The following is an 18745-nucleotide window of genomic DNA, read 5'->3' as shown; positions in this document are numbered from 1 at the left end:
CCCCCCGTTGCTTGCTCTCCCCCACCCTCGCTCACTCACTCATTGTCACCAGGCTGGGGTGGTGAGGGCTCCGGCTGGGGGTGCAGGCTCTGGGGTGGGGCCAGGGATGAGGGATTTGGAGTGTGGGAGGGGGCTCCGGGCTGAGGCAGGGAGTTGAAGTGTGGGAGGGGGTATGGGTTTTCTGGGTGAGGCCAGAAATGAGGGGTTCAGTGTGCGGGAGGAGGCTCCGGGCTGGAGCAGGAAGGTAGGGTGTGGGCTCCGGGAGGGAGTTTGGGTGTGGGAGGGGGCTCCAGGCTGGGGCCAAGGGATTCGGAATGCAGGAGGGGTTTTGGCATGCAGGCTCTGGGCAGCACTGACCTCAGGTGGCTCCCAGGAAGTGGCCAGCATGTCCCTCCAGCTCCTAGGTGGAGGGGCCAGGGGGCTCCACGCGCTGCCCCTGCCTGTAGGCACCGCCCCCGTACCTCCCACTGGCCGCAGTTCCTGGCCAATGGGAGCTGCGAGCTGGCGCTCAGGGCGGGGGCTGCACACGGAGCCCCCATGGCCGCCCCTTCGCCTAGGAGCTGGACGGACATGCCAGCCTATTCCTGGGAGCCAGGCAGAGAGCCTGCCTGCCCTGCTGCACCACCAACCAGACTTTTAATGGCCTGGTCAGCGGCACTGACTGAAGCTGCCCTTTTCGAGAGGGTGTTCTGGTCTGAGGGATGGTCTAGACAGATTTGGTCCAGCCATGCAGGCAGGGGACTGGACTCGATGACCTCTTGAGGTCCCTTCCAGTCCTAGAATCTATGAACCTGGCAACCCAATGGAAGGGTCCCAGAGCTCTGGCTCTAGTCTGAGCCCAGAAAAGTCTGCACAGCAATTAAACAGCCCCCAAACCTGAGCTCCGTGAGCCTGAGTTGGCTGGCATGGGCCAGCCGTGGGTTTTTCTTTGTTGTGTAACATACCCTTAAAGTCTTCTGTGCTTGACATACATGGAAATATTATTGTTGTCTGTTCTGTGGAGCCATATTGATGTGCTAATACACCTAGTAAGGAATCTATTTGACAAAAAACATTTCCTGGATCTTTTTTGTTGCCTGTATTGTTACAGACACACTTGCTGACAGGTATTATGAAATAAATTACCAAAATAATTGAAAATAGTATGATAATATTATGATATTTTGACAAATAAAATATGCAGCATTTTAAAATATTGTGCACAGAATTTTTTACTTTTTGGCACAGAATTTCCCCAGGAGTAATAATATGTATATATTGTTCCCACAGTGCTGAGAACCAAACATACATATAGAAATGAATCCTAGCAGGAGGAAACAGTTTTCCGTACTTTAGCATAACATACATAAGTACCCCTTGCCATATCCCCAGGGCTTCTTCAAGTATCCCTAGGGGCTGGTCTACACTACCGCTTAAGTCAATGTAATTTATGTCGCTCAGGGGTGTGAAAAAGCCATGCAAGTTACATTGACTTAAAGCGGTGTCCACACTGCGCTATGTTGTTGGCGGGAGATGCTCTCCAGCTGAGATAGCTTCCACGTCTCGTTGAGGTGGAGTAATTATGCCAACAGGAGAGCACTCTCCCGTCAGCATAGAGCATCTTCACCAGACATGCTGCAGCAGCGCAGCTGCTACTATAGCAGTGTGGCTGCTACATTTCCTCCAGTGAATATACTGTTCTCCTTTCTCTCTCTCCCCCATTTTTGTAGGTCATAGTCAGTTGTTTGGGCAGCAGGGGGTTGGGTTTGTCAATGAACAGCTGAAATGCATCCTCCCACACCCAAACTGACTGGATATAGCTTCCTTTGATATCCATAACCACCCAATATTATACTTGTGTTCTCCAATCCCTTATTTTGTATTACCACCTGATTGCTTCACTGCAGCTCCACATACTGAGGTTAACTCAAGCAAGAAACCCAAATAATTAACTCCTCCTACATGCAGTAGAAACTGACTTTTCTTAAAAAAAAGTATGAATTTATGATCTGGACTTACCTTGTGTAACATAATTGCAACAAATACTATTAACTGGACACTGGTCTGAGAAGTGGAAGCTGCTGCACCCAATGCAACACCATCAGCTTAATGGGTAGAAAGCCAAAAGAGCGCATAAGAGTTCACTGATTATTCATACACACCACAAGGTTTATTTATTTTTCCATTGGCTACCAATATAAAATTGTATATTGCTTTAAAATAATTTCCCTTACTTACAAAACCCTTAATACTGACCCAACTGCTCTCTGACTTGCTTCCCCCTTCCTTTCCTGAGCCACTTTGAGGTTTGAGGGCAAAATCCTAGCCCTAGTGAAGTCAAGGGGAGTTTTGCCACTGACTTCAATAGCACAAGGATTTCACACGGAGTCTGCTCAGTCTTTGGTATGTCCTAATATAAAACTGGAATAATTCAGGGAACAGAGATTTAGTAACTAATTTCAAAAGTTATGGAATGTGTTTCCTATCTAAACTTAAAGCTGAAAATCAGTTTTAATCTTTACAAATTTACAAAGAATTCTAGTTATTACTTTTGGAATTGTGAAATGCCTAAATATTACATAAACACTGTTTTACTGTGAAAAAAATCAAAAGAAAAACACACAAATCAGTTAATTGGCTGTTCATAAAAAAATTCTCTTTTTATATAAAACACATGCATTAACAAAACAACATTTTTTGGTTAAAATCTGTTTCATGACGTACATTTACACAGTGCCTTTTATCAACAAAAACATTTGTGTATATGTATACATTTATATTACACACACACACACACACACACACACACACACACACAGAGAAGTGTAGAGGATTACTTCATGAGAGTTTGAGCTAGACAAATTATGTATAAACAATAAAGTAAATGAATGAGTTAAACAGATCATCCCAAATGAGTGTGAATCAAAACCTTAACACTGTATGACACACAAATATTTTGTTTATAGAACATATTTTTAGAGGAAAAACCGCTTTAAAGAAGTTTTAGAGAAATTTAAAATTGATACTATTTTTCACAACATCCCCCTCTCCCATCTGTAAAAGTTAATTATCTTAAGACCATGAATCCAAACTGAAAAGGTCTTGGAAAGACAGGGGGAAAAGTATTAACCAATACATTTTAGAAACTTCTAAAAATTACTTAAGTAGCTTTTTATATACATCTATATAAATGTATGATGACGACCAATATCTTCCAACCTACCAGGAGTAGAATTAAGTGTTGCCATTTCATTGGCAAGGAGTGTTTGTTGTATGAGAACATACCTACATTTCCAGTGGTTAAATGCACCATTTTCTAATCCCAGTGGCCTGCAAGATATTGGACCTAGAACCAGTCCTGGGTCCAGCACTGAATACTGCCCATCCTGCATGCAAGTCATTCCCCTCCACCAAATATGGATTCCCTCCCCACAAAATTCCACCTTTCTTCCCACTTCCCCCAAAGTGACTGCTCTATGAAAGTTTCTCAGAGGTTTGGAATTTTAGAAGTGGTCCCAGCGGAGACGGATTAGTGGGCATATTGAAGATGAGTTCAATATAAACAAATTGCTAAATCTAACTTGCATTTAAGTGGTAAAATCCCTGGAACAAGAAGTATCTTTTTTATTAAATATGTTTACAGTGCCTAACCCGTTGTGCACTATTGAAATCCAAATAAGTGAATAAATAATTCATTACAAAGATTTCAACCCCACATATATAACATAACAAATATTTGTATGTATTGTTTCATCCATCACTGATCAGCAGCCACCACTGGAGTTGGAGCGGCAGATGGTTAACAATGCACCACAAGTCTTCAGGAAAAGAAATGAAGAAAAATATTGTATCTAATTAAGACTCCCAGGAACATTTTCGGGAGGCAGAATACTATTTTCATATTAGGATTTAATCAAGCCAATCACTCGGCTTTTGTTTTAAAATGAAACAGAAGATGCAAAGAATCCAAGGCTTTCAAAATAGCCTTCATTTTACAGTAAAAGTAATTTACTAAATACATCAAAAAGGGACTCACCAGATCCTAAATGACTGACCAAACATACTAGAATACTGTTACAGCTGCAGTTATAATAGACAAATTGGTGTCCCCTGCCCCTTAAAAATTTTGGATGACGTGTTATTTTGTATTGCTAACACTTACCCCTCAACTATTTATACATTTTAAAAATTCTCTATGCTGTTTCTTAGCATCTAGAGTAGTTTCTCTCCTACAAAATTAAAAATCAGGTTTACTGTGATTAAGATTTCTAAAAACCTCCCTAAATCCTTTTCATCTGAATCATATCTAGACATATATCCCAGTCCGTGTGGATTTTTTCAAACCATTTTTACACGTTCAGTTAGCTTACTTAGGGAAAGATGGAAAATGTGCTTCTAAATACATCATAAATCCCCACAGTGCTAACTTTTTTGGTGAATATACAATAATTATTGCAATTTAAAATTCAAAAGGTTTATTTAAGTTAGACAGGAAAAATGACAGTGACAGAAGATTGCCCCTTACAGATCTTACAGTTATTCAGCCTACCTGCAGCATGGACCACTAGTCCCAGTGTAGTAGTGATTTTGGAATTGCCTGACCTTGCTGCTTCTGGGTCTAAAATAATCATAAGGAAATTAAGCATTAGACAATATAAGATATCAACAAACATATGAATCATGCTGGAAGAAAACATATTACAAACACCGAGGCATAATTTCTCAGCTGTGACCCATTTTTAAACAGTTAAGCAATTACCAGAGGTTTCCCAGGCAAGCTAGTCAAGATATCATATAGTATCCTTCAGAATTTAAGGAAACATTGACAAGGGGATGCAACAGTCATCTTCCCTCATCTTTTTGAAACTAAACTATAGTTTGAGATTCTTTACCTTCCCCAGCTCAGCCCAGAAAGGTAGCTTTAAGCCACCTTTGTACTCAGGATTCTGGGCTACTCCAAGGGCTAGTGCATCTCCCAGCCTAAATAAGAGCAGCCAAGAGTTGCTCTAATTTACGTCAGCCTCCCAAATGCTGACTCTGGGCTATTCCACAGTCTGATGCAGCACAGAATGCCCACACGATCATGTGCTATCCAGGCCTCCTCTCTCCCACTATGCCCCCTGAGCTGGGGCTTATAGGAAGGGCCAGCTATGGCAGTGACTGGACTATGGGCAACTCCCTGCTGGCTCCTTGTGAGCTGTTTATGAACTCTATATGCTGTCATATGGACTGAAGCAGATGGCAGAATCCTCCCATACTCTTTAATGTAGAAAGAGAACATCATGCATAACTGCTTAGGATTGAAGGCAGACGGTGGGCCATTCATGTCTGTAATTGTTTGATAACTACTTTTATCTCACCATCTATTTGTAAACTAACTTCTTCTGGAGAAATAAAAAAAAAACAAACACTCCTATACAGAAGGGGAACTGATCAGTGAAATATTTTTCCAGTGGGCTGTGAACTACTGTTACAAACATAAAAATATCTAATCCTTTAAATTTCAAGTGGTCAGACAACTTTATTGCTACTTGACTCTGCTACCTGAACTGGAAGCCCATTCCATCTATTCACACTCAAGTTCACTCTCACCCTTCAAGTTCAAGAGACAAAGTGAATGAGGTAATATCTTTTATTGGACCAACTTCTGTTGGTGATAGTAGACGTTTTCTAAAGCTCGTCTTTCACTGACAGATGTTGGTCCAATAAAAGATATTATCTAACCCGTCTCTCTAAAGCCCTGGGACCAACACGACTACAACATCCCTTCAAGCTCTTTTGTCATTTAATTCCTCTTAATTTAAACCTATGTCCTTAGTTCTGGACTATCCACCAAACCCAAACAGATGATCACATTTAAAGGTTATACCCCATTCTAACCTCTATATCTATCGTAGTTTAAGGGAACAGAAAATCTAGTCAACTAAGATAACATTAATGGGTAATTAATACCACTGGTTCAAGGTTCAAGTCAGGAAAAGGCATTTTATAAATCCCTAACTATTCCAGCAACACTTGCAGTTACTCTGTTATATTTCATGTGGGAGATAAAGAAAAGGCTCAGAAAAATTGCTCCCTATATTGTTCAGTTTTTGAGTCTGTGCATCTTAATAGGTTAAAGACACAAGGAAGCCCATTTTCTCCTAACCAGGAAAGAGGGGGGAAAAAAAGTATTGTAAAATGTAGAAACAAGGATTTTAATACAAGTTGCTCTACTGAGTTTCTTGCTAACCTATTTGCCAAGCCTCCATTTGAGAAGCTAAGCGAATAAGATAACAGAGTCAGTACACAGACATGAGCATCTGCGGGGAAGACTTTCAATCAAGGTGAGAAGTCTATGTGTAGAGAAGGGGAAAGACAGAAAATCGAGAGAATGTGATAAAGAGTATGAAATACTTACATTAACAAAATCTAAACATAAGCACATTGCTGAACACTGACAAGAAATAAGGATGTAAGTGAAGTATGATAGAATGATCATTTCAACAGTATTTTGAACTACATTTTATTCGAAAGGTTTTTATAGGCACTTAGAGGAGAGAAAAGTGATCAGGAACAGTCAGCATGGATTCACCAAGGGCAAGTCATGCCTGACTAACCTAATTGCCTTCTATGAGGAGATAACTGGGTCTGTGGATGAGGGGAAAGCAGTGGATTTATTATTCCTTGACTTTAGCAAAGCTGTGATACGGTCTCCCACAGTATTCTTGCCAGCAAATTAAAGAAGTATGGGTTGGGTGAATGGACTATAAGGTGGATAGAAAGCTGGCTAGATCATCGGGCTCAACGGGTAGTGATCAATGGCTCCATGTCTAGTTGGCAGCCAGTTTCAAGCGGAGGGCCCCAAGGGTCAGTCCTGGGGCCGGTTTTGTTCAATATCTTCATTAATGATCTGGAGGATGGTGTGGACTGCACTCTCAGCAAGTTTGCAGATGACACTAAACTGGGAGGAGTGGTAGATACGCTGGAGGGTAGGGATAGGATACAGAGGGACCTAGACAAATTAGAGGATTGGGCCAAAAGAAATCTGATGAGGTTCAACAAGGACAAGTGCAGAGTCCGGCACTTAGGAAGGAAGAATCCCATGCCCTGTTACAGACTAGGGACCGAGTGGCTAGGCAGCAGTTCTGCAGAAAAGGACCTAGGGGTTATGGTGGACGAGAAGCTGGATATGAGTCAACAGTGCGCCCTTGTTGCCAAGAAGGCTAACGGCATTTTGGGCTGTATAAGTAGGGGCATTGCCAGCAGATCAAGGGACGTGATCATTCCCCTCTATTCGACATTGGTGAGGCCTCACCTGGAGTACTGTGTCCAGTTTTGGGCCCCACACTACAAGAAGGATGTGGAAAAATTGGAGAGAGTCCAGCAGAGGGCAACAAAAATGATTAGGGGTCTGGAGCATATGACTTATGAGGAGAGGCTGAGGGAACTGGGATTGTTTAGTCTGCAGAAGAGAAGAATGAGGGGGAATTTGATAGCTGCTTTCAACTACCTGAAAGGGGGTTCCAAAGAGGATTGATCTAGACTGTTCTCAGTGGTACCAGATGACAGAACAAGGAGTAATGGTCTCAAGTTGCAGTGGGGGAGGTTTAGATTGGATCTTAGGAAAAACTTTTTCACGAGGAGGGTGGTGAAGCACTGGAATGGGTTACCTAGGGAGGTGGTGGAATCTCCTTCCTTATTGGTTTTTAAGGTCAGGCTTGACAAAGCCCTGGCTGGGATGATTTAGTTGGGATTAGGTCCTGCTTTGAGCAAGGGGTTGGACTAGATGACCTCTGAGATCCCTTCCAACCCTGATATTCTATGAATAAAATTTCACATTAAAAGTACAAATATTTATTGGCTTAGTTTTCAGGAAAGATTACCTACATTTTGTTCTGCTGTACACAGAAAACCAGCATGCACTTACCGGGAAACTACTGAGGAAGATTACCAGTGAAAGTCACCATAGCCCTTATCATGCTTGGTGGTCCATGTGAAGTCCACTGAAGTCTACAGGGCTCTATGTGGTTGCAACAGTCAATCTGTGCAGATCACAATGCAGGACTGGGGCCTTTCTTCCATGAAAATTTACAGCCTGAACTAAGCCAAAATTTTGTTCTTTGAAATGTATAATTCTAAGCAAGACAATAAAATAACTAATGAAGTTAAGACTCTGGCTCTTCAGTTTTGGATTTTTGCTATGTCAGTGGACTACTCTATTTGTCATATATTAAAACCTACACTGCTTAAAGCCTTTACACACAATGCTTTTGGTCATCTATTATTTCTAAGAAGACTTTCTCTGTCAGCATGGCACAGTCCACACACTTGAGCATTATTAAGCAAATATTCACATTATGCTGGCTTCCAGCACTGACAGTAACACTGCTTTATTATTTCACATAACAGACCATGCTTACCTTTATGTTTGTAGAATATCAAGCTAAATAGAGCCCTCATCCTGACTGGGCACTACTGTATTAAAAATACATAATAAATAATCATATTCTGAAAATACACCTTGTTAATTCATTCTGGTTGCTGCACTAGCTCCAAGGCAAGTGCCAGTCTGGCAGGAGAGGCTTTACTTACCATCTGTAGAGTGCACGTGGGAGCTGCCTATCTGGTCCACCAAAAGCATGAAGACAAAACCAAGGACAAGGGAAACACCAATGTACGCGTGTAATTTTGAATGGTCATGGCCATGCTCATGCTCAGCTGTTATTTCTGCTGCTTTCTCAGATTCAATCACATTTTGAGTCTCACTGGCCTGATGGTGCTTCCCTAAAGCAGATAAACAGGTTGATTAGGAAGATCCCAAAGGTGATGTTCTAATATTTTCTAATCCTTCACGGAAAGCTTTCTTCATACCTGGTCTTAACAATATAAAGCAGGAAAGAAAAATAGATTTAGATTTTTTTGTTTTGTTTTTAATGTCCTAGTTTATCTCACTTTGGGGACCAACACTACTACTGTTGTAACTGAAATCAGTATATTTGAAAATGTAGAAAACATCCAAAAATATTTAAATTGTATTTTCTTAATTGCGCGATAAATATTTTTAATCACTTGACAGCCCTACTTAAAATCTATCTTTCTGTAGTTAGTAAACCTGTTTTATATTTTACCTAAAAAAGTGTGTTTTGGTTGAAGTGCTTGGGAAATCTCATCTCAGTTTACAAAAGGCTAGTGTGTATCCATTCCACATTGAGGGAGTGGCAAACTATTTAACGAACTTACACTGGCCAGGCTTCTCACCAGTGCAAGACAATTTAGTTCTTGGGTGCAAAGCTGGGGAGCTGAGGGGAATTGGCTGGACCCTCCCTATTGATGGTTCATGAGTGGCTGGGAGATCATTCATGTAACACAGTTGAGTGTGTCCCCACCTGTGGATGTCCGTGTAAGTGCAGTGCTTACCAGAGCATGACTTCAGCATCAGTGTGAGAAGCTGCCCAGGTTGGTGGGTTTGAAGGGCTGAGTGGTCCCTCAATCCAGGTTGCACCCCGGGGACCCCATCACAACATTTCAAGTTATAGTATAGCCCCAAGTATAGAAGTCAGACTTTACTAAAACATGCATTTAACCATACTTAAAAGCCCCAAGTATATTCAGAAAAATTAAGCTGTTTCAGTTTCTCGATAATATGACCCCAGTCATCGCAGCTGCCCTTTCATTGTTTAGGTGGGAAAAAAAAAACAATAACGGAAGCATGGTGACTAGTTTGAGCAAAGTTCCGGGGGGGTGTCAGAAGTTCTGGGTTTTGTTCCTGACTACAACGTGACCTCAGGCATGTCATTTAACCTCTTTGCGCCTCAACTAACTCATCTATAAAAATACTGTACACACTGAATCTCTAAAAAGTACTTTAGAGATAGCAAAACAGGTGCAGCTATCTTGCCAAATCAGTGACTCAGTCAGAAGCCCTGAGATATATTCCTGACTCCCAGTCCCCATTCTAGCCTCTAAATAGAACTTGCTGCCTCCATCACAAAAGAGGGTTACTACTTATGAGTGTGTTTGCTAGGTTTACTTAGTATTTGTAAAGCACTTCAAGATCCTCGTAGGAAAAGGTGCAACAGAAGTGCTAAGTATGATATTGAGCTGGACCCAACCTTTGTCTCTTAACATTATTATAATTATTTTGTAAGGTTTTTTCCCCCCAGAAGACATAATTAATGTATATTCAGAGGGGTGACTCCATATTTTCATGAAAACTCTTATGGGGAATTTATTTTAAAATGAATTTAAATGAAGCATTTTGCAATGCTTCAATGCCCTACAAAATGTAGCATGGTGACTTTGAACAGAGAGGTGTCTGTGGCACACAAGACATTCTACAGACTCCTGAAGAAACAATTAGCTGTGGATGATGAAATTGCTGGGTAAGTCTGGGGTGGTTTTTTTTTGTTTTTTTTTTGGTTCAAACGCTTTTGTTTTCTATTATGAGGACTTCTGGCTTAATTAAATACTAATGGCCTCTTGAGGACAGCAGCCACTGTTAGAGACATCTGGGACAACCCTAGCAAAATATAATGATGTCTCACTGCTACTCTTTTTATGAATTAAATGGACCTTTCAACAGATCACTTCAGGGGGAGGGAGTGGAACACTATGTGCAAATGTTCAGTTATACTCTGTGCACAGATCATTTAATTTGCAATTAAAGGGACACTGTCCAGTTTATGGCTGTTTTTTACACTCTTCCTACATCTCCGTCTGGTCCTTTTGCACTGCTCAGGCACTACTCTTGTATGAGTCTCTCACTTTTGTCTTTGTGCCTTCTCTTATGCTGTCCCCTAAGCTTGGAACTGTCTCCCTGATTTTGCATGCCACTAAAACACCCTTTCTTCTTTCAATCTTCCTTAAAAGCACTGTTTCCAGAAGGCCTTCAAACAATAACCCAAAAACAAAATTTAAACCAGCTTTAAGGGGAAACCGACTAAGTTTAACTTTCTGGTACTTATACACTAGCACAAGGTAGCAAAGTTTGTGTTGCAACACTGCAGAGGAAAGTGTATTGATTAAGCAAACTTTCCACTGGAATTTTAAAAGATGTAATGGAAAACATGTTATTTGCTTTGGTTCTGTAAGCCTCTCAGGCTTTTCCAAAAGCTTCATTAGGGCCAAATATAACGTGACTGTGTCTCTTTAAAAATAGTCTTAGGTATGAACAGACAATTGGAATCAAGAAGAGAAGAGAAGACAGTCCATTTCTTAATCTAGCACTTCAATAAGTTTTAGATAGAGGACAAAGGCAAAACAATTAAATTTTAGGCCTGCTAGACATCAATGAGTGAAGAAAAACAAGTCAGATAAGATTCTTATGCTTAATTCTGAATGTCTTATTTTGTAAGTGGACCCTTTATCTTTTATAACAACCTTCATGGCTGAGTCTATATAAGTGGATGCAGCTCTCTACAACTTTATTTTCACATATAATACACACATTTTACGCAGTAATATTAGGATTAACTCATTTTTCCTTGATTTATTAGTTCTAGTTCTCTTCGACTTGTCCTACAAAGGTAGACAAAGGATCAAAGTTTGAGTTATACTGAAGAGACCTAAATTCTGGGTCGAAATCACTATCTGAAAAAAATAACTCTCAATGTTACTTAAATAATTTCTTTACAGCTAGATTGGCTTTGTTCAAGGTATTTCGTGTTAGAAATTTAGTTTAAGATACCATTAATGTATACTGTAAGTTTCCCAGTTATGTATTTTACTTCAATATGGATGGATGAATAGGCATGAACTGCTGTGTAAATAGGAAGAGACAGAATTTTTCAAATGCCTCTTATTTACATGATAGTTTAATGGGTCAGATCATCTCACGGAAGGTGTCAAGCCTGGGCAAGAAACCGACCAAAAATTTAATGAGAAAAGTAGAAGTGCTCCCAATAACGTTGTCTGCTGCTATGCTAATCATAACAAAGATTAAAATGGAATGGATCACAAACCCTCAACTGAAGTGCAGTATAGTGAGATGCTACAATAAACATACAGATTGGAAAGTGTATGAACACATGAATAAATAGAACCTTGCAATAACAAAACTATGTTTATTAAATATGAATAATTTTAAGTTACATGAAAGACACTAGACAAGCCTAAAATACACAGAGACAGACTATAAAGTAGGCTAAATAAGTGCAAATGGTAAAAATGAAAAATATATTCTCCTCCAAAGCATGTAAAAGGAAAGCACAGATATATAAAGAAAAAACCCAAACTTACTATAGTGGCATATAGCAGTGGTTCCCACCCACTGATATGCAATAGCAGTACTAGTACTTCAAACACGTTTGAAAGTCCTCTAGAGTCCCCTCTCCCACATCTTGACATTTCTTTGTATTAGGACCCAGTGCTTTGCTGCCACCCACCTTTGACTGAATTACTGATCTTAAATCTACTCAAAACCTGTGTCATACCATTGGAAAAGCATCTGAAGCTCCAATGAGGATTAGAATGCACTCGAATGGGAGATGATGGGCATTACCTGCTATAACTAAGGAATGGTATAACTGGTACAGTTATCCAAGACATTTGGGCTTCAGGTATACCCTATACCTATGTCTCTCTAAGACATGTTCTTTCACTTTAAAAAAATCAGTTGGCATCAAACAATTTTGCTAATTAGTTTAACAGGCAATTTTGGCCTGTTAAACTAATTAGCAAAATTGTTTGACGCCAACTGAGCTTAGAAAGTTCTTCGGCTACAAGGGAGTGAGATTCTTTTGCAAGATAAAATATACGGAGCTCTATAAAACACCACTGATAGTGATTGCAATAACCAAAAGGGAAGTAAACCACAGAAAGCAGCAGCTTATAAACACAAATTAAATCTCTTTCAAAGGCAATTCCCATTGTTTGAGGTTTCAGCAAGAGATTAACTTTAATTATTCTCAGAGTAAGATACTCTACTTGTGCCTTTCTGGCTTATCAACTGTCTTGCACAAGGACATATATCAGGCTTTTTTTTTTTTTTTTTTTCCTCACCCTCCAAAATGTCTTCATAAAGTGCATGTACTCCTTCAGGCACAATTACCGCCAAGGCAGTTCCGCAGAGGAGCCCAGCACCCAGAACTGTCACCAGCTTTAACCTTTCCTGCAAGCAAGCATAAAACGAGTAACACTCTTTAGTAATGAACAAAAAACTCTCCTATCCCCCAACAAAAACCAGAAACTTTAACATTTGGAATCAATATTTTTGCTCAAGAGTGTTGAAAAGCCAGTAGCATGAGAAATTACAACTCCTGATCCACAGATCAAAGTAGGATGGATGCAATGCATGTTTCCCTTGCAATGTTTTAGAGATCACTTTAACCCAGTGTTAAGTGAGATTTGTCGTCCACAGACTCACTTCTGAGCTTTTTCTGCATACACTGCCAAACACTATTTAACACACACTACTTACTTTACGCTGGAGTAAACTTACTTCATGCAGTCCAGCTCAACAACTCAGTGCTTGATAAGATTTGTTACTTTGAATTACAAAGTAGGGTGGATAGAAGACCATGCTTTTTTTAAAAAAATATAATTATTTTATTTAAATACATTTTTCTCTTTAAAACTAAACCCATTTAAAATTAAATTTGAAATGACGATAGCTGATATTAAGGCCTAATTTTACCATAATCTATTAAAATAATTTAGATTAAATAAAAAACTAATATTCAAGAAGTATGTTTGCTGCTGAAGTATTAAAGAAAGACAAACCACTGAATTGGTTGAAGTCATTGGCTAAGCACCTGGAACCAGTCTGTTGAAGTATTAAACCAACTTTTGACAGAACTAGCCTCTTCTGCAGGTGCAGAGAGAGTATTTTCATCATATCAGCTTATTAAACTAAAAGTTCAGTTCAATGGCTAATTCATTCAATGTTAAGAACATAACTGGGAGTTGAAAAGCAAGAGAGCTTGTGAATACAAATGAGATGCAAGAGGGTGAGATCTACTAGTTCTAAAATCTTGAAGGATGTGATGACCAGAAATAATCATTTTATTTCACTAACTACAGATAATTTAGTTAACAAATCAGTTTGTTTTAAATAAAAAAGTTTATCAAAATGTTTTGTATGTATTCATCGTATTTACAGTAGTTTTATTTAATAAAAACAAAATCAAAATGCTGGTTTTGTGCATTTTAACTGAATTCCAATTTCCATCCAAATGCAGATTGACACAAATCACAAGTACAAAATTAATCATCTAGTAAAGAAGAAATGTAACTTTCACTATTTTCTAATGTAATAAAAATATAAAAATTAAAAATCTGAATAAATGTATGCTAAGCTATGTAATTGGTTAAATAAGCATGCAGAGATATACTGTATCCTCCTGGATAGCAAAAGAGAGGACCAAATTTTGTGTGAAGGTTATATTTAGTTGCAAACCAACATATTTTAATGCTTACCAATCAATGAGAATCAACCTTTCTTTAGGAAAATCATAAAAAGTACAAATGCAAATCAAGATTAAAATTATTTAAATCAAAATTTCCTGCTTGCTGATTTAAATCATGATTAGAAGCAGTGATTGATATCAATCTACCCTGTCAGAAATACACAATGGGTTAAAATTTGCCAATCATCATTTAGGATTCCCGCCCACCCCCTTCCCAAAAGTGAGGTTTATTAGACCACAGTACAGTCCCCCAAGATAGTGGTAACAGATTAATAGGTTACTATCCCTTCTCTAATTTCTATGGTTGATTTAGAAAAAGTTCACTGTTTTTCATGTAATGCCTGATAGATTCCAAAGTAGTACAAAAAGAGAGATTATAAAAAAGGGAAAAAATGATCCACAAAACTTTACAATATAGGTTTTCATTCCAGAAACTGAATTTCTTAACTTTACATTCCTAAAGGTTAATAAACAGTTGGACTAGGAATGTGTATTGTCAGCATCTCTAACTCAGACAATTTTGAGCAGGAAATGAAAATGAAAGATGTCCTCTTCTTCGATAAATAAGGGCAGCTGAGAATCAATGAAATGGGAAATACCTGCAGTAGAAAAGACTATTTTACTTGACAGTGAAGATTACTCTGAACCTCAGCTGCCAGATCCACTGAGGTGAATACTGTTTAAGCATATATGAGTTTTGAAGGATGCCCACCAGCAGCCCAATTTTGACAGATTCAGGTTTATACTTTCAGAGCCATTCAAGCAAGGCCATTTTGAGGTGTCCCCCTACAAATGGTAATCCTTATTTTTGTCCACTGTAAAAATCCAAATGTTTGTCCTACGAAGCCAAAATCTACTCTGCGATGTTAAAACCAATAAATAATAATGTAGTATTAATACAGTGTACAACTTGTTGATCATTGCTCTTTAATGAGGCTAGATTATAGAAACAGAGTCAAAAATTCCATTTGTAACTTATTTTTTGAATTATAGTAGCACCCAGAATCCCTGCTCAGGATCGGGAGCCCAACTGTAGTAGACCAGGGTGTCAAATAAACACCTGGCCAGCAAGGTGTATTTATGAAGCCTGCAGGATATATCCAGACTGTGCAGAAACTCAGCTTTCATTTAAAAAACAAAGGAAATTTCTAGACTTCATGGCTGCAGAGATAACTTTCTAAACATAAACTGAGTGTAACTGATAAAGTGATATCTGCCTGAATCCACAGTTTGAAACAACAATGTAGGGGAAAGTCCTCTGTTCTCTATTAATCTGGAGTGTCAACATTAACTATTAATTGCTGATCATTTTAATAGATGGATTGGGGAAGGAGCTGGGATTGAAAGCCATGGTGGAGGCAACTGGAGGTTGCTATAGGCAAGGAAAGGCAGAGGAAAGAACAGAGAAGCCTCACAAAAACAAGGAAGAGGGAGAGAAAGAGAGGATGGAGGATAAGGAAGGAAACAAACAAAGCTTAGGAATAGCAGCGGGCCTAAAAGGGAGCACCAATGCGTGATGAATGTAACAACAAGGCACTAAACAGCTAATAAAAATAATCATTTGTTTAATTACTACATGAAGGCCACATGCTCCCTTTGAACTCTGTGCAAGCCTCCCATTAACAAGGGTGGGCATTGTGCTGTGAATTATTAGGAATATATAGCCCGGCATTTCTCTCTGCCCATTGATCATAGCTGTATAAGGGGATTTGCCCTCCTCATCTCCAAATGAGTTTCACACCTTGTGCTAACCACAGTACAAAGAGTAAAAAAATGGTCCTAACACCAAAAAACTTCCAATCTAAATGACAAGAGAGGCAACCCAGAAAGAATGGGGAAGGTAGACAAGGGAAATAGTTATTATATAGCCCAGACACAGGCACGGCTAAATGGCTGATAGTTATATTAAAAAAAAAAAAAAAAGAAACATCTCAGAGGCACCTTCTGGCCATCTACCTAGCTTATCAACAACCTCGCTAGCAGCTTCCCCAGACACTGTGCTAAAGAGAAGTCCTGAGGACATATTTGAATGAGGACAGAGTAGTGTCTTTATGAACTAATTCAGAATGTATTCCATGCATGAGTGGCAGCATATTAAAAAAAGCCCAAAAGTCTTCATGGGAGAAGTGGACAAATGGATAACCCAAGCTGACACTGACAGTCAACTGGACACCATACATATCAAGAGAGGATAAATTAGGAGGTGTTAAACTGTGAAGGGTAAGACTAACAATCTGAAGTCAATATTTGATGGGCAGCGAAGAGGGAAATCAGTGGGTGATTTCAGAGAAGGGAGCCAGATGAACAGAATGATGACCCAGGAAGATTAGTAGCTCCATTTTAAATGGAGCTGAGGGGAGCAAACTGGGTATAAGGAAAGCCACAGAGAAGGTGGTTTCTATAGCCAAGGCAGTAGATGAATAGGGCTTGGATGGAAGTTTTAGCAGCATGGGCAGAAAGAAAAGGGTAGGATTTTAGAGATTTTATAGAGGGAGATAAGGCAGGATTTGAACACTGCCTACACGTGCAGGTTTAGAGATGATGGAGATGAAGATGACACCTAGGTTGTAGGACTGTTGCTGGTGAATAAACCAATGTGCAATACAGTTTGTTTACCAATAGATGATACTGGTTCTGAATAGCAGTGGTAACAGTAACAAAAACAAATGTATGTCACTCAAATATATAGGGAGTGCAGCAGCAGCCAAAAAAAGCTAACAATGTTAGGAACCATTAGGAAAGGGATAGTTAATAAGACAGTAAATATCATAATGCCTCTATATCAGGGGTAGGCAACCTATGGCATGCGTGCCAATGGCAGCACGCGAGCTGATTTTCAGTGGCACTCACACTGCCCGGGTCCTGGCCACCAGTCCGGGGGGCTCTGCATTTTAATTTAATTTTAAATGAAGCTTCTTAAACATTTTAAAAACCTTATTTACTTTACATACAACAAAAGTTTAGTTATATATTATAGACTTATAGAAAGAGACCTTCTAAAAACATTAAAATGTATTACTGGCACGCGAAACCCTAAATTAGAATGAATAAATGAAAACTCGGCACACCACTTCTGAAAGGTTGCCGACCCCTGCTCTATATACGTCCATGGTAAGCCCCATATCTTGAATACTGTGTGCAGACCTGATTGCCCCGTCTCAAAAAAATATATATTAGAAATGGAAAAAGTACAGAGAAGGGCAACAAAAATGATTAGGGGTTTGGAACAGCTTCCGTATAAAGAGAGATTAAAAAGACCCGGACTTTTCAGCTTGAAAAAGAGATGACTAAGAGGGAATATAGAGGTCTATAAAATCTTGACTGGTGTGGAGAAAGTGAATAAGGAGATGTTATTTACTCCTTCATGTAACACAAGAACCAGGGATCATCCAATGAAATCAATAAGCAACAGGTTTAAAACAAACAAAAGGAAGTACTTCTTCACACAGTGCAGTCAACCTGTGGAACTCATTGCCAGAGGATACTGTGAAGGCCAAAATAATATTAGGGTTCAAAAAAGAACTAGATAAATTAATGGAACATAGATCCATCAATAGCTATTAGCCAGGATGGTAGGGATGCAACAGTATCTTCTGCGTGTGCCCTAACCTCTGTTTGTCAGAAGCTGGGAGTGGACGACGGTCGGGATGGATCACTTGATTATTACCTGTTGTTTATTCCCCCTGAAGCACCTGGCATTTGAGCCACTGTCGGAAGACAGGCTAGTGGGCTAGATGGACCATTGGTCCAAACCAATATGGCCGTTCTTGTGTGTTGAGCAAGAAGTTGTCCTTGGTGTTTGATCAGGAGATGCATAAATGCAGAATGTCGCCAACTGTTTTATGCTACTTCTTCTAAGATTTACCTTGGCATTTATACTGATCTGAAAGTCTGATTAGAAGGATTAAATAAAAATTTCAATGGAATATTTAAAGGTATTCTACTCTCTACACAACTACAAAGATGTCGCTGCAAAAGTTTAGTTTTTCTTAAACAATTAGCAAACTGCAGTGAAAAAGCAGTCACCATCATCCTAATTTGATATATAACAAGGCCAAGTGCTAGTTTATGATGAAACTATTAACAACTTATTTGTTTAAAATATACTCATCAGCTAGTCAGAGGTCAAAGTGAAAAAAAAATAACAGAACAAGTAATTTAATGAAAATTAATAATGTAATTATAGTGACACCTCACAACACAAACATGCTTCAATCAGAATCATTAGATTAGCCACATTAGGGGCTTATCTACACACACTAATTTACACTGCTTTAGATAAACTAATGGAAACCTCTGTGTAGACACACATTTTAAGAGTGACTTATATAATTTAGCTTAAACATGTTTCTGAGGCCTAGTCTACACTTAAAATTCTG

At 39.2% G+C, this 18745-nt stretch overlaps 1 protein-coding gene across 1 annotated transcript in view; it reads right to left on the bottom strand.

Annotated features, from left to right (window-relative positions):
* The window catches only part of SLC39A9 (solute carrier family 39 member 9), a 35530-nt gene that overhangs the window by 13747 nt on the left and 3038 nt on the right, over positions 1 to 18745 (bottom strand). Inside the window, exons 2-5 of the mRNA XM_054025824.1 lie at positions 12961 to 13069; positions 8554 to 8745; positions 4529 to 4597; positions 1999 to 2084 (exon numbers count right to left, since the gene is read on the bottom strand). Of these exons, the coding sequence (XP_053881799.1) occupies positions 1999 to 2084; positions 4529 to 4597; positions 8554 to 8745; positions 12961 to 13069 (456 nt within the window). The remainder of the gene's footprint in view (positions 1 to 1998; positions 2085 to 4528; positions 4598 to 8553; positions 8746 to 12960; positions 13070 to 18745) is intronic.

The sequence above is a fragment of the Malaclemys terrapin genome, chromosome 4, assembly GCF_027887155.1.
Source record: "Malaclemys terrapin pileata isolate rMalTer1 chromosome 4, rMalTer1.hap1, whole genome shotgun sequence".
NCBI lineage: Eukaryota > Metazoa > Chordata > Testudines > Emydidae > Malaclemys > Malaclemys terrapin.
The sequence above is the reverse complement of the archived record's forward strand: the minus strand, read 5'-3'. Positions and strand labels throughout refer to the sequence as shown.